Below are 26,543 nucleotides of genomic sequence, written 5' to 3'. Positions count from 1 at the left end.
ACCTTGCAGTTTCCAATTAACATCCAAGCTCGTTTTGATCTAACAAACCAGGAGCCGCGTGATCAAAAACTACTGTGCGCTCATCAGATGGAGAGATCCGAGGGAAGTCTTGCAAACTTTACGCTTCTCCTCGACCCGGTAAACTTGACAAAAAGGAAGCTCTGAATTGATAGTAAGCCCGTTTAAACCCGTCTCAACCAGTTACTTAAAGAAACTGCAGGAAACTGTTCTCCAATCGGTCACAAAATGTAGCGGGAGACTTGCTTGATCTTACAATCTTATCACCTGCTGGTAACATTATCAGGCAGGCAGGAGCGCATAAGCACAGGCAGCCCCCTCCCACAATATCATTTCATGATGGCGATTTCAAAATTCATCTGAATGAAAACTGGAAGAGAGGAGGGACATATATTTTGTTACCATAGCAATTGGAGTTTGCTGAGGATGAACAAAAACATTTTTATTTATTTTTTTTAAATAGGGCCTACAGTAGGATGTGTGGGTATGTGGTTCAAACCAATTATGTAAAGATGTTTGTGGGTGATGTGGGAAGAAAAAGAGGGTGTGAAAATACATTTATCAGTAATACTAGAAGCAGAAGCAATGCACAAAAAAGGGCAACAATTGTGTGAATAGGACTAGCAAGTAAAATTGATTATTTCATATGTGCCACCGGTTTCTTTAACACTCCAAACTTGACATATTTCCCCCCAATGTGTAAACTGAGGGTGTCATTTAAATACCAGTTGACAGGCGAGAGCATTGTCATATTTTGATTAATGGAAACAGACTCGTACTATTAAAACATTTAAAAACTAGGCCATTGTGCTAATATTGGAGCAAAAGTCAGGAGTAAAAATAGAGCATGAAATAGCCTAGATCTTAGGGCTGCTCCCTTTTTGAGGGAGAAGAGAAGAAAGCCGGGTCTTTTTCACACTCCATGCCACAAGTGAGACCTCGTTAGGCGAGTGGGCTCTCTCGCTCCATCTGCTGCTCTCCTCCCTTCGCCACTGTTTCCTGAAGATGACCACTTCAGCCCCCACAGACATGATATTATTCAACCGTGTCTTGTTTTCATGTTTGAAAACTGCTTTTTGTCGTGTTAAATAAATGCAATTAAAATCAACCCACAGCATCAGTCCACTTGATATCCTGACACGAATATTCACCTCACAGGTATCACAGGGTGCAGACGGGCAGCGTGTGAGGGCTCAGACTGAGTGGGGGGATTGTGAAAGCAGCTGAGAGGGAGTGACAAATTTATGCTTGGCAAACAAGTCTGGGGGAGAAGAGGAAAGAAAAAAAGATTTAACAGGATCTATGAGTAAGTCCCTAACTGAGCTCTGAAAACTCAGCCATGACTCTGTTACCTCCTCTTCCTAATCTGCATAAAGCAGGCGGGTTTGTCACTTCATGCAAAGCAGGAGGGCAACAAAAGGCTACACTGACCTATGAGAGGAGAATGTAAAAATAGCAGATGATAGGATGATAATTAGCTTGTAATGTGGTCATATGTGCAGGAAGCGTCTGTACAATACAACAACATGTCTCATTAACTGCACATTCATCTGCACTTTCTATTAAAATAGTCTTGCATAAGCACTCATTACTAAAAAACAGCATTCATGTTGCCCAACAAAAATATTTGCCCATCTCTGCAAACATTACATATATGTGTGTGTGTGTGTGTGTGTGTGTGTGTGTGTGTGTGTGTGTGTGTGTGTGTCTCTAGCTCTCTCTTTGCTGTTGTTTCCATAGCGACATAGCTCTCTTGAATTCCTGCTCAGTTCTTTTCATTTCTGCCAACAAAAGCCATGTTGCACAATAGAGCAACCTCTTCCTACAGAAATCTGTTTCTCCCGACACAGACATACACACACTTCCCCATCAGGGTCATCGGACATCTTTTAAGGAGCAAACTGACAGACAAAGCATCGTCACTATCATTGATGATCCATCACTCCAGATATATACACAGATGTAGTCTGCTTTAAGAGTGCTCGGCTTGTGCTCTGTTCGTCAGCCTACTCAAAGGTTTCTGAAAATAGCTTTTTAAACTGATAGCGGAAGATGAACCAAAAGCTCATCTCATTTTGCACAGGCAGTTTGCGATGCATTTTTACGTCCATCTTCTTTAGAAACCCAGCATATAGATGAAGACAGACAAAGAGTGGCTGCAGGTGACATGCGCTGACTTAAAATGTTAATGGGCTTACTTTGTGCCAGAACTCTGAAGAGCATTTATATAATTGCAGACAGGCTTTCGCCCAACATTGACTGGAGTGGTTTTAGCATTTTATTTTTCTCTCTGTTCCCTAGCAACAGACATCCTCTAGATCCGAGTTATGTCAGTTTGATTCGACCAATAACTGCTGCTTATATCATCGCAGATCGGCATGACACCATGCCAATATACCTTGAGACATGCAAACATTGTGGTTGTGGTTGCACAGCAATGCTCATAGCTTAAAATGTTGGGTATCCATCAATAAAGCTCAAAGAAAAGTTCTGTGTGAGAGAACAAAGCATCTTTTAAAAGTCCTTTCTTTCTCAGTCATCACCCTATGGTTCATCAAAATATCATTAATGTTTCAGTTTTGTTCATAATAATCATTTAACATTTAGCAGGCAGGATCAACAATGTCCAAACTCAAATGCTCATACACTGCATCCCTGCTGCTCCTCTAATTTGATTCCCTAGCATCCCCTAATGGACAAATAAGCACAATACATGCAGTGCTCTGAAATCATCCAGCTCGTTTTATGTGCTATAGCTGCTCATGCAGTCAACACCTATAGGTTGGAAATAAAAGGATATGTACAAAGCTGTAATCAGGGAAGAAAAAAAGTGACGTCCTGCTTTTGTGTGTGTGTGTGTGTGTGTGTGTGTGTGTGTGTGTGTGTGTGTGTGTGTGTGTGTGTGTGTGTGTGTGTGTGTGTGTGTGTGTGTGTGTGTGAGCATGTGAGCTAAAGACGGAGGGCAAAAGAGAGAGAATGACAGCATACCAGTAAAGTGGATGTGGAGTGGGTGTTGGAGGTGCAGTGGAGTAAAGAGAAAGCAGAGGATGGAGGAAGGAGTAGTGGGGGGAGGAGGGCTTGTTGGTGGGTTGGGGGTTTTGCTCATGGAGTACCACTCCACGTTGGAGTGGTGGGAAGCAGATAATCAGAGCGATGTGGCTGCGGAGTTCAAAAGTTCACCAGCAAGCACCCTCAGCTCTGCCATTAATAACACTACCCAGCATCTGATTACAGGAAACTACAGACAGCAATGTAACATGGGCATGAAAAAAAAACATAGAATCAACTCAGGAGCTTTCTGATGAAAGCAGCGGGGACTGATTTGGTGATTCATTGCTGGAACTATAACAATGCTTGCAACAAAGGCATCTGTATATGTACTGTGACTACAGAGCTGAAATAAACACTTCGCAGAGAAGCAACAAAATACGTGCTATACTTTTTAGTTACTTCAAACATTGAATTCTTGTGTTGTTGATATTTTACTTCAATGTATCTGTTAAAGCTGCATTGATCCTGCTAGATAGTCAGCTTTGTTCACCAGTCACCAGTTTACTTTGACTCTGTCATTTCTTGTTAATATCAAAAATCCAAATTTAATTTCCAGGGTGAACTTTGCATGTTTTTGGCCACTTGGGGGCAGTAAAACAAGCTGAAATCCCAACATTGACACATTATCAATGCATAAAGTTGATGTGATGAGACACAGAGCAACATGGATTTGATTGTTGTGTTTTTGGTCACCTAATAAATGTAGGTCCAACATTAACTCTCATCTAAGCTCTGTTTTGGTCTCCACCGACTCCAGAGGGAAATATCTGTATTTTTAGCTGCTCTATGTTCCAATATGCTAGTAGCTAACCCTGTCTGTATGTCTGTGGTTTGGGTGCTGAGCAGGTAGCATACAGCTGAGTTATCAGGGCTTTTCTCACTGAAAAAGAACGACCTGCTGTGTCTGGTAACGAGATTTCAAAACAAAACAGAAAAGTTGGAGGTTGTAGATAAGTGAAACAAGGTCCAAAGACGTTCAAAGACGTGATAAATCCATAGGGTTTGTCACTACAAGCAACACCTGTCATGTTACACATAGTCACCTCATCCCACTGTTCCAAAGAATATTGATTAGTGCAGCTTTAAATAAGTCAGTAATGCCCTATCCTGTATATATTCTGTAGCTTCTTGCTACACTGATGAATATACAATATAAGTAGCTACAGTATGTTGGCCTTATTCACTTTACACTTTTTGAGCCATGCCAGTATTAACGATGGCTGGATTCCACATCCATCTCCACGATCCTGTTATTATGCATGGTTTCTCACTTGCTTGGCTTAAATGGACACTATTGAGGAATAACACCATCATCAATGTTATTAATTACACCTGTGCTTTTCCTGCTATGACAAGTAAAAATGTCAGTCGATTGATCAAAATATTCATATCAAAGATGCCGGTTTTAATCATTGCATCATTACTTAACGTGACATTTCTCTGTATATTCTATATCCGAGTGCATAATTTTCTGCACATTCCCATGAAATTTCATATAAACTGATTTTTATTAGTATTTAAAATGAGGTGTGATGACGGACCCAAAGAGATTTGACAGGTTGAAAAGTTGCACATGCATATATGGATTCCTTCACACCGATACTTTCATCCTCCTCCATGTAGATTTATCATCTTAACACATATAATTTAAAATGAACCTCTTGCCTCTGAATCTCTTTTATACTTACTCCCACTCCTTCCTGCGGGCTTGCGGCGTGCTCTGGATTTTGTGTGCCTGGTGAGCCATAATGATGTCCTTCTGCTCCACGAGTCCCCCACGCCGCCGTAGCATGCCGTGGGGGCTCAGGGACCCCGAACCTTGGTCGGACGAACCCTCGTCCCTACCACAGGGCACATCAAAGCTCGCTGCTCGAGGAGGTAGCTCCAGGTGCTCAGAGGCTACATTGGGGACCTGCAGGGAGCAGGAGCGGGCTCCTTGTGCCAGGCCAGGACGGGGAGTGGGGCTGGGCTTCCTCCAGGCCTCAGGCTCGGGGAGGGACAGAGAGGATTGGACATGCATCCCTCTACTTGGACCACAGCTGGATGGAGAGTGGAGGTTGGGTGTGAGGGAGAGGGAGAGGGACTGGTCTGAACTGGTGAACATCTCTGCAGAGGTCTGGAGTTGGCCGCTTCAGCATAATGCTACAAATGGAAAGCAAACAGAAAAAGAGGCAGAAAAATGATGAGTGAAAATAGATTATACGCTGGTTCATAAGACAGAACACAGTTTGACATCCAGCCTGCCTCCTTCATTTGTCTATGTTGTGTGTTTGGCCTGAAAGTGATCTGTTCTTCTGTTGTTTAAAGACCGAGCAAATAAAAAAGCCAAGCAAAGTACCAGGCACCGTCAGATTTTTTTAAATAATAGTCATCAAAATTAACATTAACATTTTGGGAAATAAACTTTCTTGAAGGGAGTTACAAGAGAATACCGCTCTCTCATCGGCTAGCTGCTTCCCTCTTTTTCCAGTCTTTATGCTAAGCTAAGCTAACCGGCTGCTGGTTGTAGCATCAAATTTAGCATATAGACATGGGAGTAGTATCTTCATATCTAACTCTCAGCATTAAAGAAAATAGGTGTATTTTCCAATATGGCAAAATGACTTTTCCTGTTAAACAATGCAGCTTAAATATAGAATGAATGTCACCATTTAATTGCGCTCTTTCTAAAGGAGTGCCTCTGCCTACAGGATCTTTGATACTAGCAGTGCATATGTTTGAATGAACAAAGGCTTTGAAACAGCAGCCGTGCAGAAATAGCACCTGTAATAGTGTTAGTGGGTGGTATAAGACTTTGTTCTGAGACAGTTGGTCTGGTAAAAGTAATGGGGGAGACATTAAGAAAGAAATGTTAAAATCTAATAAACACTGGTCACAGGTTAGATGCTCTTGCCTAGTTTTGTTTCCAGAATATCAGCCTAAAAAAACTGTTAAACCATTATACTGTTGTTGCTCCTGTTCTCCAGTTAAGGGTGTGTGTGTGTGTGTGTGTGTGTGTGTGTGTGTGTGTGTGTGTGTGTGTGTGTAACTGACAGAGAAAAAAGGAGGAGATGAGGTGGCAAGGCTGGAAAACAGCAAGTTTGAGACGAGCCAGTCAGACACAGACGAAACAAGGCTGTTTCCACTGAGCCGGAGCTGAAGAGAAGATGACTGAGTGCGGGAGAGCTGAAGCAAAAGGCTCAGTGAGTCACTCATCAGCAGCACGGCCCCTCAGACATGAACTGGACACAGTCTGAGTTGAGCTCTGCCCTCAGCCACAGCACAGCGCCCGTCTGAAAGCCGGCAGAGGCTACAAGGTCAGCGCACACATTTACACGGGTGGCTTCATCGCATTTTTATGCTGCTGACGGGTGGGCTGCCTCTGATTTTAGCACAGCCATGCAAGTTCAGTGATATCCCACACCTTGTATTATCAGTCAGTCTTTGAGCTGTAGCTGTGGAGAAATTAAATGTCAAGACACTTGAATCAACAAGCACAAGCAGAGGCAACAAAAACTAGGAGGGTGCAGGGTGGATCCATGAAAACTGTGTTACTAATTAAAACAAAAAATGATATTAATCATGAATGGCAGCTTGCATTAAGGTTGTTGTTTTTGTAATCATCATGAGCAGCACTGGACATCAATAAGCCTACTGCAGTGTGGCTACGGACAATAATTACTGCTGCACCATACCTGTATGATTCATTAAAGTTGCAGAGCACTTGTTTGGAGATGCTCTTCTGTTTTAAATTTAAATGTGAGCCTTTAGCTGTGATCTCTCCTGCTTTAATTAGTGCAACCACTGTAGAGCCTACTGAAACAACAGCGACCCCCCCCCCCCCCCCACACACACACCCCACACACCCCCTCACTCACTCCTGGTATTTGTGCACGTCAGCTGCAGGTCGACAGTCGTTTCAAATACATTAACTCCTATTAACAGGTATTGCTAATTAGGCAGCTCTTTCTTCCTTTCTTCTCGCGGAGTTCAGTGTTTTTACGCACAGCCAAGTGAGGAGAGGAGAAAGACGCGGAGCAGTCATAACAAGTAAGATGAAGAAGATGCGAAAAATGAACCCAGGAGGAAGGAGAGGATGTGAATGCAGTGCTTGCGACCGGCAGGAGACAAAAAATATCAATTAACTCAATGAATGATTAATGAATTTGACAGCTTTACCTTGAGGTGACGCGCACTCCTTCATCGTCAGAGAGCCCCAATTCAGGTGGATCCTAAATTCAGCTCCTCTCCAAATCCAAGTTTAGGTGGTTTGAGAATGATTTCGCGAGGATTCCTGGAGTGGTGATTACCGCCGTGTGGCTATAAATACTGCGGGGTGGCTGGGAGCCAGAGGAGTGTAGCACAGATGAACGTAAACGAGCATGGTGACAGGAGCGAAGCATGGGAATAAAATCCCCATCACTGGCTGCCGGGGATATGAGTCACTTTAAGTCTGAATCAATGCCCGGTGTCTTCAAACAACTTCACTGAAGACTTAATTGAATTGTTCTGTCAGAGGAAGTTATTTACCTGTCCTCGGATCAAATGAGTGGAAGTGAGGGAGATAAATGCAACAGGTCTGTTCATTGGAAACTCTGATGTGAAGTGTGTGAGCAGCACACCGCAGTCTGACTCAGATAGTTACCACTAGATGGTGGACTGTAGCCACACACCTGAGAGACGGCAGTTTCAGGTTCTTGATAAGAAGGATGAGCTTTCAGATCAAAAGCGATCAAAAGGAGAGCCTCCATCCTCATCTTTCTACTCATACTCTTCACTTATACAGTTTGCTGTGAGGGGAATAAAAGAAAAAACACAAAAAACACACCGGTTTGTGCACAAGCAGGGCCGTGCCAAGACTTTAGGGGGCCCAAAGCATATTTTGACCCCCACACCGGCCACCCTCCTTCTAAGCCCCATGCCCACAATAAATACATAAATACACATTGTTCCTTATTATTATCATCAAAAATGTAGCATTGACTGTAGCAATAAATTTGGATGAAATGACAGCTCCTCCAAAAGTGAAGCTAAAACATCTTGATCGCCCCCTGGTGGCTGGCTGCATTATAGGTAATTATAGGAAAGATAAGTCTCACCCCTCCAGGTTAGCGGATGGGGCCAAACAAACAAGAAATGTACACCTGAAGTAAATTTTTCTCATAAGATTGTAAATTATTTATTTATTTTAAAAGGTGGGGGTCATGATTGACAGCTGTGACAGCCACTTTCGAGGAGGCGTATCTGGGGCTGTCATCCTGCTGCCCAACTCTACTGCACATACTCTGGCTCCAAATGATGTCACACAAACAAGATGGAAAGAAGATATTTTGGCTTCACTTTTGCATAGCAGCAGGAAGTGGAGGCACGTCACCCATATTTATAGTTATTGCAGGTGACACAGATGACCCGGATATACTATATATCAAACCAGACATCACCCCTACACCCCAAGAAGGTTTAGGCTATATTTGTCTTTTTTTTTTTCTTGTGCAAAAATGTGTAAAATAACATCAACTCACCAAAGTTATTCTGCAGGTCTGTTACAGCCCAACATCTTCGAAATGATCTCCTGAAAGTTTCCTGTAAAAAACTAAAGTATGTAATTCAGAAATGAGTTAATTAAAGTGAAAATAGAGACACAGTTCTGAGATTGTAATTTTAAGTAGTTGTGTTGAGTTTGAAAGCAGCTGTCGCCTTTCGGATGAATTTCCTTGAAAGAACTGCTTCATTTAATCCCAGGTAAATATTACCGTGCATGAGCAGATAATATTATGTGATTAAATTATATAATTATATATATTATATCTTATCTATTATATCTTATTTGCATTTTTAAGCTGTCCAGCTGTGCGAACAGGTGACACAAGTGATACAAGTTCAGCATTATTTTGGAATTAAATAACTGAAAGTGTTCAGCTTACAGAAATAAATATTTAAATAAACAACAATTTTAACTTTTAATGCAGGCAGATTTTGGCCATGGTCAATATAGCATCAATCAATATTTCATGTGTGTGCTTGCATATACAATTTTATCATATGCATCTTACATTTCTAAATCTGAATATACAGTAGGTGGAACTGAATGAATTTAGGTGCTGTTGTATTACAGTTTCAGGAAGTCCTATGTAACATCTTTAATAATGAATATGAATAATTTCTTGTTCTGTAAGTGTTGTATCAGTCAAACGCCAAAGGAAATGTTACAACTGACTTGTGTTTACTGACTAAATACCTAGTTGTAGATTCATTTTGATAGTCGATGCATCGCTATCGTATGTCTTAGAGAACTTATTTGTTTTTCTGCAATCTAAAAAAACTGAACTGTATGATCCCAAACAGCATGCAAAGAGGGAAAAGCATACACAAACTATTGCTCAAAATAAGATGCAGATGTAGGTCAAATACAACAGAATTCATGCTTTGTAATTTTGAGCTATATCAGTAGATTAATTGCCCTCACTGTTTAAGGAAAGGCAACATGATGTTAGCTGACACAAAGATATTTATTTTATAAAACTATACGTTACTCCAAAAATTGTTGGATGATATTGAAACACAGATGTCTGAATTAACCAAAATTGTATTATAGATACAGTAAAAATAAGTTTTCTTTCAAATTCTTCTGCATACTTATGATCGTTCACCATTGCTATTAAAGTGTACTTACATTTCTTTTTCTCACACTGGAAAACACAGAAGTGTCTCTGTATAATAATGAAGCTAAAGTCAAGGACAGAGAATATTTTTTTTCTGTGATTAAACAGAGCCATAATGGTCCTTGCAGTTAATTAAAAGGTCATCAGTGTTCATTTTAACCAATCCTGTTATTCCCTAAACTGATGAAGAGGTGTTAGCAGTGGGACAGAAACCATCTGCCACCACCAACACTGAAGGGAAAATGAAGACCTCAAATCTACACGCTTGCATTAAAATCTCTCCATCTAAAACCTCTTCATTTTTGTCCTGGGAGGGCTCTGTGTATCTTTGTCTTAATCATAATTATGATGTGAGTTTCTTTCATTACCCAGGGTCTCCTCAGGTGTTGCATTTGTAGAAATCAGATCTAGTTATCCCTGATTAGAGGAAGCTCTCTAAACTGCAGTGTCTGAGGTGTTGTTAAGACGTGCTTTTTCTGAGGATTTCGTAAAATGAAGAACACAGAGTATTTTCTAGTGTTCCAACACCATATTGTGTGAATTAGATATGGATTTATGTAATCTAGCAGAATCATCTCGGTGAGGAAATAATTGCGGTCTTATCCTCTAGGCACATGGCCAAGTGGATGCAGATACTCATGAAGTGGAGACGCCAAGCAGAGAGACTGATGCCATTGAAGGAAAACAACCATCAGAAAAAAAGAAGGAAAAAAAACTAAACAAAAAAAACCCATCAGGTGTATGTGCAGGGGGACGCACATGCTGTTTGGTGCATGAGACAGTTGGTAGTAAATGGTTGGCAAATTAAATCTGGTCTGGCATGAGAGGCTGCCCTGAGGGGTGAACATCAGGTTGGCTTTGTACGCTTCCTGGTTTGCATTTTAGACTTTTGGTTGCTGTGATGCTTCACTTTTTATCTTAAGGTGTTTCAAGCTCAGATTTATTAATAATCTTATCTTTTTGCAGAATGGAGACATGTTTTTCTTTGGTATCATTTATGGCACTCAAACTATGAGAGGTGTCAAGGTCTACAGAAGTGAAACACCAGTGAAATAAACCTCTTTTTGACTCAAACTGTTGAATTAAACTCCAATCTAGCAAAAGCAATATCGTCCTCAGAAGTATCAATAGCTCGCTTCAGTCAGACGGACAATCAGCTGAGCACAAAGCAAGCAGAGAGATGGAAAATGCTTTGCTCATGCAAAATTGTAAAAGTATTTGAAATATCTTCTTGAGCTGTGAATATTTGGCTTTTACTGCGTCTAAACGTCAAGTGTGAAGTAGTGTTAGATGAGATCCTTAAGTAGCTATGTTAACTGGTTCTCAAACTTTTTTTTGTTAATTACTTCTTAAAATTAAGCAATACCTACTGCCCACTGTAGTGTGGTGAGCCGGTGGACTAATTTTTGCCTGTTTGAGTTGTTTCATTTGATTGAAGTACAAAAACTAGAGAATATTTTGTAAAGCATTTCCAGTGAGCATACAGTATGTGTGTTACATATAGCATATCAGTTTTATATCGATTGATTCACCTGACTGCGAGGAGAATTTCCATTTCACACTGGGAAAGTTGAAGGGTTGTGACTCTGTGGTGGCCTGTGATATTAACAGAAGAAATAAATAAACTTTGTCTTTGTATTTAAAACTGCTAAATCTCCAATCAAAGTTTGATCTCACTGCTTCACATCTGGTCGAGTACATTTTTCTGTCCGAAACGTCAAATAACTGGATGAGCTGTTTTAATCATCAAGAGTCAATTTATTTTCATATTCTAAAATGCAAAGGACATAACAGGATTTGAGAATAAATCCAAGGTTGAGTGCACAAAAATGTTTCACTGCAAGCGATTATGTACAAGAATGAACTCAACAAACCTTTACAGAATCCAACAGGTACTGCATCGATATTTAGAGTCAACTTTTTGAACTGAATAACGTAGACTAGACTGGATTCATTTGTGCTGAAGATAGCTTCTTTTTTTTTTCAAACACAGTACATAAATTCATTTACATTTCAGTGAACTTTGCCTTGCTGAATTAAAAGTTCACTATTAGTTCATTAAGGACCTCTGTATGTTCATTTGTTTTCCATACATAGAAGATTAAAATCCTGTAATGCTGCAGCCTCATAAATAGGCCTGTTTACATTAACTTTGCACAGGAGAACAAACCAATGTCCTCTCCATCTGTTCGCCTGTTTACCCAAACATGCTACCCACAAATACATTGGCTAGCAATTACAATTTGATTGTACCATCAGTGTATAATCAATGTGAACATTAGTGCGTCATATGAATATTAAGAATCAATGGTAAACCTTAAATTGATTTGCCTTGCAGCATGAAGAATAATTGCCACAAACATTTGGCAAGATTTTTTCTGTCGAGCAGATAACCTGTAAGGAAATCTCTGTTCGACAAGTTATACAGAAACACAACTTCAGCCTGGGTGTAAAAGTTGATTAGTTAAAAGTTAGGGCTGGGTGACATGGATGGACAGATCTTAATGTTACTGTCTTTTTTTCCCTTTTTTTTAAACAGTGTATTTTTACTCATACAATGTCAGTTACATTATGACTTTTTTCTGGAAATGTTCCCACTTTGGACACATAAATATGCTCATTTTTAGAGAAAGATGACAAAACTGTTTGTGGTGGGATAAGTGCACAATCCAGCCAGAGAAAAAGAGAGTAACAACATGAGTGATGAAGAATATTTATACACTTTGATAATCACTATTATGTATGTACTCACTCAGCCCTAGTTTAACCCCATGATACTCTGGGACTGATCACTTTTTCTCCAGTTGTCAGTCCGTGAAACAACACTGCGTTTAGCTGGAATTATGCCTCTACTGAGTACAAGATACAATGGATTTGAAAGCTATAATTCAGTTAAACACTATGCGTGCTATAGAAGAGAAGCCAAAAACACTTACTATCAGTTTAAATAAAACCAAATATGAAACTGACCATTTCTCAGAACACAGATGAGTTTAAATACATGAGTTACACAATTTGTCTCTTTTTTTTTTTTCAAACCGTCATTAGGGAATAACGAAAGTGCTCTGGTCAAACCTGTAAAAAAATAATTTATACACACCCCCGTCATCTGACTGCGGGGTTCGTCACAAAATTGTTGACAACTGTTTTGCTTATTGATGGTCCTCCATCCAATCACTGTGGCGCTCCACGCCCTCACCTCCCTTCGGTTTGATTAGTTGTCATTTGTTAAAAGGAAGACAGGCAGGCAGTATGACGTTGGAACAGGCTGGGCCCGCTAAGGGCTCCGCCACCTCTCCCTCCAACTCTGTCCATGTTCCTTTCTCTGGGCTGTAGCAGATGGTAGAAGACTTATAGGCTCCCTGAGGAAAAAAAGACAATTCAGTCATTCTCTTCAATCCTCTTGGTGCTGTTGGGGTTTCTGGCTCTGCTGTAGAAAAACTCAGTTTGATAAAAAACACATCTAGTAAAAAAAAAAACAGAACAGCAACATATTTAATGTAAAACAATCTAATCTGATCTGTGAGACCATACCATGCTCCAGCTGTAGCCCCCAACGAGGAAGATGTTGTCATCCAAAATGGCACAGCCAGGACCACTGCGACCCTCCAGGATGGGTGTCTGCAGGATGTTCCATTGGTCAGCCTTCGGGTCGTAACACTCCACCAACATGACGTCTAGATGGGAGAAACCTGTGAGAGCGAAAAGAAAGTATGTTACCATAGAGATTCCAGTGCAGTCAACAGGCTTTGTCATTTTAAGTTTAGGTTAATATTTAATGTTACTGAGTTATGGGCTCCTACATGACCACAACATTTTCTGCAAATAAGTCTGGTTGTTCTACATGAGAAGTTTCTGTCTTCTGTTTTAAATATATCACAAGCAGCTAATAAGTGCTGTCACTCTAGATCCAGTTAAATATACTGCCTGTTTTAATTCAGACCTGTGTGCTCAGACAATATACTGAATATGATATGCAGGTAAATACAAGGACACTGATGCACGTTTGATTATATTTGCAAGACTTTGATTTTCCCCACGGACCAGGACCACAGCGTGAAGACAAGATGAAGCAATTTTATCTATATATCTATATATTTGAAGAGTTCTTTACATTAAAAAGGATGTACAAACACACACACACACACCTGGTAAAAATAGTAAAGAACCTACGTCCACCCCACAGATTTGGACCAGGTTTGTAATTTGTACAGCATGTATATTCACATCACATCTTTTTAATTAAACAGAGGAGTGAAAGACTGTATTTCAAAGAAAAAAACACATTAGTTCAGCTTTTCATGATTCCCATTCAAATGCATGCATTCAGTTATGAATTCAGAATGCGCAACACATAACTGTAATTTGATTTTTTTTTTTTTCCCATATTGTACCTTGAATGATGAAGTGTGAAAGAGAAGAGGGACTAAAGGGAGCACAGTGTAATGAAGGTCATGGTTGCCTGCTCATAATGGCAGCATCTCTTTCATACAATTAAAAAAAAAAAAGAAAAAAAAAAAGTATAGATCTTGACCTGTTTCTGTTCATTTCCTGAAGCGCTCCAGTACTTTACCTTTTAAATGGTTTCCCCCAATAGCATATAGGCGGTCGTTCATTCCAGTCAGGGCGTGAATGGCACGCTTTGTGTTCATGTCCTGTTTCCGAGCCCACACATCCATTATGGGGTCATAACAGTAGAGCCAGGACACGTACTCTCCATTGTGCACTCCACCTGCAACAGGTAAACACAGCACGAAACCTTTAATATGAAGCGTCATGTAGCTGCCCATGTAATACACATCTGTGCACTGATGAGTGGTAGCCCTTATTAAAAAAAGGAGGTCAAGAGGATGTGAATGTATTGATTTAGTGTTGTACCTCATTGTTATCAGTGTTCACATGGTAGAAACTCTCAGTTTTCCATCCACATGTATTTATAGAGTAACATATTGGCTCTTTTTGATAGATATGTACTGTACGTGTATGTATGTTTTTTTGGTTGGCTTTTTTACAGAGTTAATGGCGTCTTCTCCAACCAGCTGTTTTAAATAATTGTTTCCACTAAAGGTTTGGCGTCTTTGTTCCCTTCTTTTAGTTTTATAATCTAATGACTGACGTGGTGCATAGCACAATAGTCCTGTCATGAAGTTAACGGATGATTCAGTCAGATGTTGAGTTGTGAGTCTTTTTTTATTTAAATGTCACTTAAACAAAAGATATGATTATATATTTGAAGAAGTAGAAGTATTGCACAGACGTTATATAGAAGTTACATATTGAGTTGTTCTACAGTAAAGCGTTTGTATTCAGACAAGAAAGAAACAGTTTGCAGTACGTTAAAGTGTTTTTAAGGAAAAAGAAGACGAGACTGTAACCATGACTGAGTGACAGGATCTCGCCTGACCTGATATGTAGATCTTCCCATTGTGCACCGCTCCTGCATGGGCGGCCAGCGGCTGCGGCAGAGACGACACGTAGTTCCACTCGTTAGTCTCCAGGTTGTAGGATTCCACGCTGGAGAGGTAGCCCGTCTCGTTCCTACCACCAATCACGTACAGGTGCTTATCCAGGCGGCAGGCAAAGAAACTGGCTCTCCTGAGGGGGAAGTGTCACCCAGACAACATCATTAAACCAGCAATGACAGGATTCATTCAAGGCTTCCCCACAGTTAATGTGTAGAGTGGAAATCATTCAGGAAACAGATCAGATTGAATCATGTTCATGTTTGTTTTCTTTAATAAAATACAGTAAGATTTGAGCAGTTCTGCAAAGACCAATGAAACCCCCTCCCCCAGTGTCATAGTACATCAAAAGATGTATATATACAATGTTTCCTTTTGGCAATCAGACTTTTTGTGTACGTTGAAGCAAATATTCTGCATTAGCAATCAATATAAGTAGTGGGTGGTGCTGGTGTCCACTCCATTGTTATACATGAGGTGGAAAAATGTTCTGGTGATGTCAACAAAAATTGAAATGTATAATGTAAAAGCATTAGATTGCACAGGTGTACCTATTGAAGTGGCTGTTGAGTGTATACTATTAATAAATACAGCGTTTAAAGAGAGTTACCCCCCCCCAAAATAAAATAAAAACCCCAAACAAACCAAAAAAACAAATAAGCACCAAATGAGCTCATCTGTAATCAATTAAAAATGGTCTCACCTTTCCTGCATAGGAGGCAGCTGTATCCAACTGTTGAATCTGGGATCATAGCGGCTGACAAAGTTAGTGCTGTGCTTTCCTGCAAAACAGACAGAAATTAAGATAAATGACAAGTTATCGGATCTGATTGACTGACTCACTGCCGAAGTCTTTGTAACATGCCGATAATATGTACAACTGTGACTGTGCAGGTATTCTCTTAAATATGAACATATGATCAGAAAACTACCACACATGCTTTTTTCCAGTGTTAGTATGTGCTGCTTTTCACTTTTCATTAGAGCTCACAAGTATTGACAGAAGTCAAGTTTTTTCCAGTCCTAGAATTGATTGGATCTTGGATGATAATTTGTTCAAAAATGATCTTTGTTGATGTGCATTTCCATTGTGTTGATTTTACAGCAGCTGTGTTATTATGATACTTAGGCAGGAAAAGAGCAAAAAGGCAGAATCAGGTTTTTCATCATCATTTACAGTCTTTGTTTCTTACTTCAGTAGTTGTGTCACTACCATTTCACTAAAAGCACTCTTAACACCACAAATATTTCAGCGTTGATAACAGTTATTTTTCTGTGCCAATTATTGACAAGTGTTGGAGTGTTTTTGGAGTGTTGTTTGTCCACTTAGAGCTGATCTGGCTCTGGGATGAGTGTTTGAAGCTACATTAGTAAGTGTTACATTAACTCTGATTCAGAGTGCTCTCTTAATTAAGTTAACACCAACAAATTTTGACGTGAGAAATCACTGAAGAGCGGGTCGTTACCGTACCGTTAGGGTTCCACTGGTCCTCTCCACCCATTAGCAGCAGGAAGTTCTCCACCTCCACCACGCAGTGATGGGCGCTGTTGTAAGGCATTACTAGACGAGACACAAAAATCAATGGCATCAATCACTAAAACATGAGAATGATAGAAATCAGTGGTATGCAAATAGAGGCTTATGGAGGAAATCTGGCCCTCAAATAACATATTAGGCCTCCTGAGGAATACTTAATTTTTCTCTTATGTCATTTACATCATAGCTGTTGGGTGATTTTTCATAAATCCACTGCTAATGTAAATCCCAATAAACATGACTTTATGTCAGCTGATAATGATCACATGGAGAGAGGAATGTAAACCAAAGCTACTGCTTCTTGCTCTGTGCCAGGCTATTTAGGTCAGACAATGAACAGCTGTAACCCCCCAAAAATAACTCTTGATGTAAATAAAACAAGCGCCCTGCGGATTCAAACTGTTTTAATTCAACAGCTTTTAGCCTATTTACCCATTACAGATTTGTGTCTCACTTAACTTAAAGAAGCAGACAGAAACAACAACAGCAGTGTGCTGATGTTCAACTATACATGAAGATCACTGTTTCTCCTGTGGATATCCTATCAATTACATCTCAATTCTGAAAACACTGAACATATATTTGCTTTTTATTTTGTATGAACATAAGCTGCTATGACTCTATTAGCACTTTCAAATTGAGGTGACATCTGCCCTTAAAGATACAATCCTAGTTTTATAATTCAGTTGTTCTTCATAAGGAGAATTAAAGTAATAAACCAACAAAACATACAGAAAACACAAGACCTGCAAAACTACAACGGCCACTTAACAACGATGAAACTCATTGTCAATCCCTGATGTAGATCCACTGGACTGAACAAAAGATGTGAGTCACAATAAAATGAGGGTCCTGTTTATGCAACATTATCTGTCTTTGCACTTTGAACTTTTTAATAACTAGTATTCCTGCTGGCAGTGAGTGCTCACAGCACATACCTTCATGTTAAGATTTAATTGTGATTTAAGTATAATGACATAGGTAAACATCTATTTCACAATCCTCGGTGTGAGTCATTGTTAGAGTGTTTATTCCCCCTCCTCACTGCCTTTGTATTATAACCTTCCAATCATCCGTCTACAGGAAGTGATTTCTTGTGGGGAATCAAGTCTGTTGACTCCAAAACAGGAACAAATTAAACGGTCCACTGTTTGTCATGATAATAATACTGTTATACTCTATCTATCTATCTATCTATCTATCTATCTATCTATCTATCTATCTATCTATCTATCTATCTATCTATCTATCTATCTATCTATCTATCTATCTATCTATCTATCTATCTATCTATCTATTTAAGTTTCCGTTTAGGGGCTTTAACTCACCTGACATTAAGACTGTCTGGTGTGAATCTCACTGTGAAACACTTTTTATTCTCTCTCCTTCTTGCTTTAAAAATATGCCACGGTAACTTTTCATATGACGGTATATTAAGTGCATTCAACACATGTATCTTTAGTGTATCATGCTGCTCATCACGTGTTAGCACAAGATAGCAAACACAGCTACGAGCCCACAGCTGCAGGAGGACCCCTCGTGGAGGATTTTCCCCCTTGTGTATGTTTTTGTGCTCCCCTCCTCTCCTCCATCTTCTTTTGCTGAAGTGACCCCATTGAGATGTAGAGAAATGGTCTTAGGTGACAGTCATAATGAACATGATCGTGTTCACTCAATAAATCTCAGGCCTGGTGCTTTTTGAGCACAAATCAGTGAAATGTTAAAGCCCACCTGTCTGTCTCCATCAGTCATTTCCACTGTCACCTCCCCACCGCCTGATGGATCACAGTTGCTGCAAAATTAGACAGCCTTGAATCTCATTTCTTTCCAATTGGCCTCTCCCTGCAATCTCACTCTGGCTGGCTGACATGTGCCGCTCCTCTATGGGAGGGGAGTCTCAGATAGCAACTAATACTACATACACTAAACACAGCTTTATCTTGAACGAGAGGATTAGGTTGCCTGCCTCCACTGCACCTCAAAGACAAGTGCCATATGACTGCCAAATTCCCTTACATGCTATTTACATTATCATTCAGTCAGCAGTATATAGGACATGGATGGGCGGCTTTTTATTTGATGTCTAGCGACTTGTACTCATAGTAAAAATCCTCTCGTGCCCATGTGAAAAGAAGATTATCGCTTTACAGTGTGTCGCTACAGTATGAAGAGTACTATGGGAGGATTTAGGGCATTTGCCCAGCCTCTACAGGTGCCTCAGATACAGGTGAGCAGTAGGAGCTTAGCCAGGCTATAATGATTAAGACCACTCCAATAGGGGTGTTGTGCAGTGAAAAAAATAAAGCATGTTGTTTCTTTTTCTTTCTACACTGTGAAAGAGTTTACTGTGAATTATCACCTGAGAAACTGCATGAAATCTGTCTACCTATTTGTCCCCCCTCACCTAAATCTCCCACTAACCCCAGGGGTGAACAGCCATAGGAAGGAAGGACGAGCACGTCCTCTATGAGATGGACGCCATCACTCCAGTCTACAGTGAGCTCTAGGGCTCACTAGAGGGAGTCAGAAACCTCTGCATAGAGGCACAGCCGGGGTCGGTTGAATGACTCCACAGCTAATGCACCACTGCCGCTCGAGCTCTGACGTGCCTTTAACACCATTACAATTGCATCCCACTGAGCTGAATTCCTTTGTTCTAGGTTGTGCTGCAAAAATTAGATCCATTTCCAAATGTGGGATTGTAATATCAGTTTGGTTTTAAGAGGCAGAGGGAACAGTCCAGCTCTGAGCCTGTGTCTGCCTTTGTCTTGTGTTCGTCCACGCTGCTGTGGGTACACTAGATGGCAAACTTTACACTGGAATCAACGAGCAGTGGATATATCTGACACAACGAGGGGGATCAGATTCTTCCCAAATTGTGTTGATGAATGTCTTAATCAAAGGCTGTCCCTCTCAGGTTTCGCCTCATTGAAAAGTTATGATTGAATGTTAATAATCTTCTATTCCACATCCATTGTGTGGAAGCTACATCAGATAGTCACTGATGTGTTAAGGGGATGATTTTGCAGTTTTGTCCTTCCACTTGGCCACGGACCATTTGAGTGTTAACGTTTTAGTTTTGAGTGATGGAAATCCCTATTGACCTTTTGCTTGTTGCAGTTTATACCCATGAGTGTGAATTTAATGAGAAAATGACAATCTAAACACCACTGAGCTTCAGGCTGTTGTGTATGAACGCCTCCTTTAGTGGCATGCACCCTGATAAATTTGGACAAACAGGAGCTAAAATACCAGACGACTGCCAAGAAATGTTATGATTCAAGCGTGGACAGAAACCATGTCCAAACTTCTTCGCCTGTGAATTTTATAGACAACAACATCATACCAGATTTGTTAAAAAAAAAACCTCTTGCTATGGGAGAATATAAACTGACAGAAAGCAGACCTACAGCTAATGTGAATGAATGAAGAGACACTGCTGAGATATGGCTCCCACCAAAACAAAGGACAAAAACTCAATATGTCCAGCAATGATGATGCAAAGGACAAATATGGTTTCCCATTAGCTCTTGTTTGACCTTTACAGTATGGCAACAATATAGTGGTGAGCCTTAAAAGGTCAAGGAAGACAAAGAAGAAGAAGAAAAAAAGAGTATGGTATACTTTCCACAAATGTGTGTTGTAGGAATTCCTCGCACAGGCTTCACATATTTTCTCCACAGACACTGACATTTTTTAACAGGATAGATTTTCATAGGGAATTATGACAACTTGCCTTCAATATGATATCATGGAGTTATTATCATAAAGTATAAATCCCTAAAGGTTAGAGAATACATCTTTATTTTCAAGAGATATTCCATTTAGTCAATTACATTAATTATAAATAAGCTTTTTAATGTTTGTATCAACATTACAGCCACTATGTCCACCTGACCTTTACTGTCTATTTGGCATTTGCTTTATCTTGTTGAAAGCCAATATCAATAGTGACACTGGGTCAACAGGCTAATTCCATGCTGTGTATTATTATGTATGGGGTAATTCAATCGCATGTATTGATCAATGTGAGCAAATAATCAAGCTACATTTAAAAGCTATTCATTATTGTTCCGTCTCTGCCATAATATATCATTAGATTCAAGTAAATCTCATCATGCGTCTTGCCAGCATATTTCAGCAAAAACAAGGGAAACCGAGCATGAAACTCCACAGTGCTGTGAAGTCACGCTCTGATTAAAAACTTATATTAAAAGTGATAGTGATACATTATTACCTGAAGGATTTAGGGAACTCCTTCCCTCATTTTCCGTGGAAATTAACCTGTGTTAAAGTCATCCATAGGAACAACTATTCCTCATCATAAAAGCCACGAACACAAGATGCCTCAGGTTAAAAAAAGAAGGGAAAAAAAGAAGAAGAAGAAGCAGCAGGGCCTTTGCTACTCACTTGTGAGGATCTTCCATGTCTTTTTCTCATCGTCATAGTACTGGACCAAATTGCTGGGGAGACGATCAGGTCCAGGGGGCAAACCACCCACCAGTAACAGCATTCTCTTATTGGAGCGGATTCTGTAATGTCAAAAGTGTGTATGTGTGTGAACAAGTGTTAAGAAACAACAACACAGGTATCAAGACTTGGAATAAAACACCTTAAGGCCCAAATGAGCACACCTTTAATTTACTCAGTTTACATAATTATGTTGGATAGCATTTCTTTAAAACGTCTTCCCAGTGTATTTTGATTTAGTTTTTTCATTTTGCAAATACTCACTGTATTAATTAATCAATTAGTGAATAAACTAAAGGATAAACGCATGGTTAAATTAATAAATGCTCCAACAACTACTGAACTTGAGACTACTAATCAGGCAATATGTTGTGTTACCACATTTATTACAATTAACAAAAAATTGCTCAACGGCCTACTTATCCGTTTGATGTGTTATTGAACGGTTATTGTGCTCTAAAGATATCTTTTCAATTAGCTGTGAAGCGAAGATGGTCCTACAGGGTGCCATGCTGGAGGCTAAAAGCGCAATTGAGTACATAAACCTGCCTATACAATGTCTCCATTTCATTGGCTGCAATGATTCATGTGACATCTCTGAGCCAGTTGTGAGATATTTCCTGCTGTTTGTATATGATATATAACCTCAAAGCAGCACACTTTATTGTACATTAATGACCATTATCTGCCACCTAATGGATTTCAACACAAATCTACCAATTAATCACAATATCCAGTAAAAAAATTAAGAGTAGCTGGCCTTTATATTCAGACACATTCACCTTTTTTCCCATTTTAATATTGTACTTTTTTAAGCTTGGGTAAATCACCGGCGTCTCGGTACATTCTCTCTGCTACTGGCCCACTCGGAAGTGTTTTGGGGTTATTCATATGCAAATGAGCCCCTGGACATAGATAATGGTGATTAATTGAGAGGAGAGAAACAGTGGCATGTGAAACTAATTATGAGGATTCCTGATTCCTTGCTCATTTAGGTTCCATATGTGGGAATAGATATGTTATTGGGATAATGTGAGATTAGAGACATGAAAATGACTCCACGTTCAGATCCTTTGTGTAAAATTGAATTTTCAAGTTCAGGTTTAGGGATTCTCTGATGCCACAGCTTCACTTTTCTCTCTGTTCACAGATGTATAAATTCAAAATACTGATGCCTTCACTGTTCAAAAGATTTTCAGCTATGACTTTCTAACTACAGTCAGCTCTGTAAACAAAACCTGACAACAGTGCCGTCAATCAGTCAACTTACTGACAATATCTGTTTACCTAAAAGCTCCTTAAAGTGCTGATCTGGACAAACATGGAGGCAAGCTGTGCAGCGTGACTTATTTCTGTGAGTGAGACATGTGCATCTAACATGAATGAGGAGCATCCACCGATCATCCCTGATTCAAAATGAATCCTCCATTTTCAAGTATAATACACACATTTAAATGTACTAAATTTCCTTTCACTGTATTATATTTTGGTTTACTGTACAATCAATAACTGGGGTGTTATGTAATTACCTGGTGATTGTAGTAACAATTTAATTCCAAATTATATTCATGAGTTGCCACAAATCAAATGCATAACCTTTATCTAGTTTGTTGCATCTTGTCTACACTGATTAGAGAGCAATTACACAGATGTGTGAGGAAATAAAGAGTTGTTTAATCTTCACTAAAACATAAGGTAACCTGGTAATTATGGATACAGTGTGGCAGAGAGGACATCAAGCCCCAAGCTGGATTTTTTTTTTTTTTTTTTTTTACAGGAAAACCTCACAAAACTGGGCCTGTAACTCACACCTCTGACTGACCACCTACATGATCCTCACTACACATTCGGTGTTACCAGCGAGTGGGCTTCACTTGAGTCAGCAATTTGTTCAAATTTAACAAGTGGGAGGCATTTAATTCGGCATTTTAATTCACCCACTCTCAAATAGCTCAGTGCTCTGCGTGTGTGTAGGTGAACTCATGTCTGTGTGTTTCTCTGTTTCTGTATTGTTTGTCTGTGTCTTCCTCACCTGCTGGCCGTGGTCTGCCTGCAGTGCTGCCTGAAGGGCATCAGGTGATAGTTCATGGCATCCAGGAGTAGTTTCTGGCACACAGGGTCAGTCCTCATGAAGTCAACAGACTGCACCCTCTCCACAAGCTCCGGGGCAGGTATGAGGGCGAAGCGCAGCCTCTTCATAAGGTCCGGCGCATAGTGCATACGAGTCTCCCGGTCATGCTCCAGCCAGAGGACTGACATCTGGAAGAGAGCCAGCTCTGACTCCACCGGGGGTGGCAGAGCATCTAGCATGGCACACATCTCCTCAAAGTTCAGCAGCAGCACATCCTCCACCAGGTACTTGTTGGCCAGCTTCTTGGTCTCATCCAGTCCATGGAGTGCAGCAATCTTGCAGATCTGCTTGTAGTTCTGCACAGAGATCTGGTCGTTGAGGAACTGTACACTTAGCTTGGTAATCTGGGGGATGTTGAGAATCTTACTGACTGACAGCACCTCTTCCACTGTGTCCAGGGAAAGAGTCACGTTGGCAGTGTACAGGTACTCCAGCACTAATCGTAGTCCAATGGAGGAGCAGCCCTGGAGAACCAGGTTATTGATGGGCCTGGCACTGGGGGTCACCAGCTTGTCATCGGGAGAGGATGAGGGGGTCCCACTGCTGCCCTGGTCTCCTTTGCTCCCCTCGTTGTTGATTACATTATGGGAGGAGAAGAGAGACCTGAAATACTGGGAGCAGGATGCCAGTACTGCTTTGTGGCAGTGGAACTGCTGTCCCTGGGCAGTGAGAGTCACATCACAGAAAAGCTGCTTTCTCCACAAGAGATTGAGCCCATGCAGCAGGGTGTCACTGTGTGTTGGGTCAAAGGTGGATGTTCTATCACCCGATCTGGACATGACTTCCTGACTGTGAACGCCACCTAGGCAACAAATAAACCATGCAAGCCATTTACCTCAGGCCATTTATTAGCACAACACACGCAGACGCTATCAGTCAACTATTACAATAGAAAACGATTTCGCAGGACAAGTTATTGAACAGACCGCCCGTCCATCCAGCGGGGAACAATCGTCATGCCATGCCTGCCGGCGACAACGTACATCCAGCACGGCTTCAGTCGCTTTCAACTTTGAGCTGTGGTCGTAAAGCAACAAACAAAAACGCAGTAGTTCCCACAGTGTGCCACTCTTATTCATTCTTTTTCTCGAGATTAAATGGTGGCTGTCTGTGGTTTTTGAAGGGCGCTGTCAAAACAAAACAAGGATACGGAGATGCTGCGGCTCTTCCCCCCCCCCTCGGCGGCTGAAGTTGTCGGATAAGGAAAAAAGAGACAACCGCCACGGTGGACGGATAACATGCAGCATTCAGCTAACACTTATCCCGTCTCCTATCTTGCTGCACACCCCCCCTCAACAATGAGGACATTAACACATCGCACAGGTTTACGGAGTCATACAAAAGCAATTAGTTTGTCTCCGAGCCGTCAGCAGCAGCAGCAATACGAGTGCGTTTCGCTTTTAGCCTGCATGAGTTAAGCGGACGTGAGTATCGACAAATATCCACTGAAATGCAGCTTTCGCTAAAGTTAAAATGCAATATACGTTATCTCGTGTTTCTTCTGCAGCGCAAAACAAAGCTATTTCTATGTGCGTAATGTGTGTAAACTTGACACAAGCGTGCTGTAACGTTGTCGCCAGATTCACTAAAAGCGCCTGTCACAACTAAATGATGTGAGCAGCTCGCCTGAGAAGGAGCCAAACTTACCTGACTTCAGCTCTTGACCAAAAAAAAGAAAGTAAGCTTCAGGTTCCCAAATAATCTCACTTGAATTTCCTTTGTTCTCCTTTTAAAAAGAAATGTCCTTTTTTTCCTTTAAAGTCTATGGTCGGTGGTGTCTCAAAATAACCATTGATTCCAACTCATAAAGTCACTATTTCACGTTATTTGTTGACGTTGATCATTTGTTCTTCTGAATTAACAAGAAGTGTGTGAGTGTGTGAGAGGGAGCTGTGCTTTCTGCAAGAGAAGAAGAAGAAGAAATATACGTGTGACAAATTATGCTACCAAGAAACAACACATCATTATCCTTGGGCCTGGGGCTCAGTGAGTCGTAACGAGAGTAATAGGAAATCCACGGTTGGGGAGAGAAACGGTCGTGCATGGCCGGTGGAGAGAGACCATGCAGGGGTATGGATGCTGGAGAGACTCGCAAAATTATGGCTCAAGGCTATTGTAAAAACTGTCGAGCGTAAATGACTGCGATTTCAAACATCTATGGAAGAAAGAAAGGAGAAAGGGGGAGAAAAACCGAGTCTTTCCCTCGCTGTTATAGAGAGAACCGTCAAGTTTTAGTGCGCATTGCTAATTAGTCAATTTCTCTCTGCCTTCACAGCCCGACGACTTTGCTGCTGAGCTGAAACTGCTAATTTCTGGGACCAGCCTTTTTTTGGCTGTGAACTGGATGGATGAATGGCTTGTCTCGCACAAATGACAAAAAGCCCCTGCCTTAATCTCCATCGCCAAAATAACCCCTCATCTCATTCTGCTCCTGCTAGTCCTTCAAAAGAAGGTGCTCTACACAAACTCAAGTTTTGCTTCTGTATCATAAATAATATATGCACCATAATATCCAGACTATGTTTATAATGTTGCATTTAAGCATCTTTTCCCCCCTTCTATTTCCATATGAGACACATACCCTATGAAACACAGCATAAACCCAAAGTGATGTAAAGTTATAAAACAACAAGTCAAACATAACATCAGTTCAGTGTTTCACAACCCAGGAGGCCAGAATACACAAAGGGCTGAAACCTAATACAATACCCATCAGTGCACAGAGGTGTGTTGCACAGTATGTGAAAGTCTCCGTATTCTATATACCTGCACACTTTCAGCTCTTCAGAGTCTACATGACCGGTCTTTATACACTATAACAACCCGACTGATGACTCACAGTCAAAATGAGACTCCTAGTTGTCTTATACGAGTGTCTAATGTTACTCTTTATCACAAACAAGCAACAAACTACATGCTGTGAGCCACAAGGTAGTTTCAGTCTTGTGTTGTAAATCTAGTTAGTGTCATATCACTTTAGGCTGACTTCAACCACAGTAGAAAAAACTCCCTTCAGTTTTGTCCTGGTCCAGGTTTGAGCTCCACATACATTTAAAAAAAAAAAAAACAACTTAAAAAAAAAAGACATGTAATCTTATTCTCTATTTTGACCATATCCCTCCTAGGACCCTGTACATGAATAATCAGGTAATATAATCCTAATCGTTGGCAGGTTCGAAAAGAGAACGACATCCATGCAAACAAAGCAAAACAACATTCTTGCAAATCCAATC

At 40.5% G+C, this 26,543-nt stretch overlaps 2 protein-coding genes across 2 annotated transcripts in view; both read right to left on the bottom strand.

Moving 5' to 3' along the window:
* LOC133990561 (voltage-dependent R-type calcium channel subunit alpha-1E-like) overlaps nucleotides 1-5,173 on the bottom strand; it is a 53,470-nt gene extending 48,297 nt beyond the window's left edge. Inside the window, exon 1 of the mRNA XM_062428912.1 lies at nucleotides 4,758-5,173. Within this exon, the coding sequence (XP_062284896.1) occupies nucleotides 4,758-5,173 (416 nt within the window). The remainder of the gene's footprint in view (nucleotides 1-4,757) is intronic.
* A 7,758-nt stretch (nucleotides 5,174-12,931) lies between these two features.
* Nucleotides 12,932-24,110, bottom strand: klhl14 (kelch-like family member 14). The gene is made up of 8 exons (XM_062429320.1): nucleotides 23,212-24,110; nucleotides 21,120-21,241; nucleotides 16,644-16,733; nucleotides 15,876-15,954; nucleotides 15,115-15,305; nucleotides 14,284-14,442; nucleotides 13,245-13,402; nucleotides 12,932-13,072 (listed from the first exon to the last, which is right to left on the bottom strand). Exons 1-8 carry the CDS (start codon nucleotides 24,087-24,089, stop codon nucleotides 12,932-12,934), a joined length of 1,818 nt encoding a protein of 605 aa, XP_062285304.1. The 5' UTR covers nucleotides 24,090-24,110.
* Nucleotides 24,111-26,543: the final 2,433 nt, after the last annotated feature.

Source organism: Scomber scombrus, chromosome 11, assembly GCF_963691925.1.
Source record: "Scomber scombrus chromosome 11, fScoSco1.1, whole genome shotgun sequence".
NCBI lineage: Eukaryota > Metazoa > Chordata > Actinopteri > Scombriformes > Scombridae > Scomber > Scomber scombrus.
This window is presented reverse-complemented; position numbering and strand designations above follow the sequence as displayed.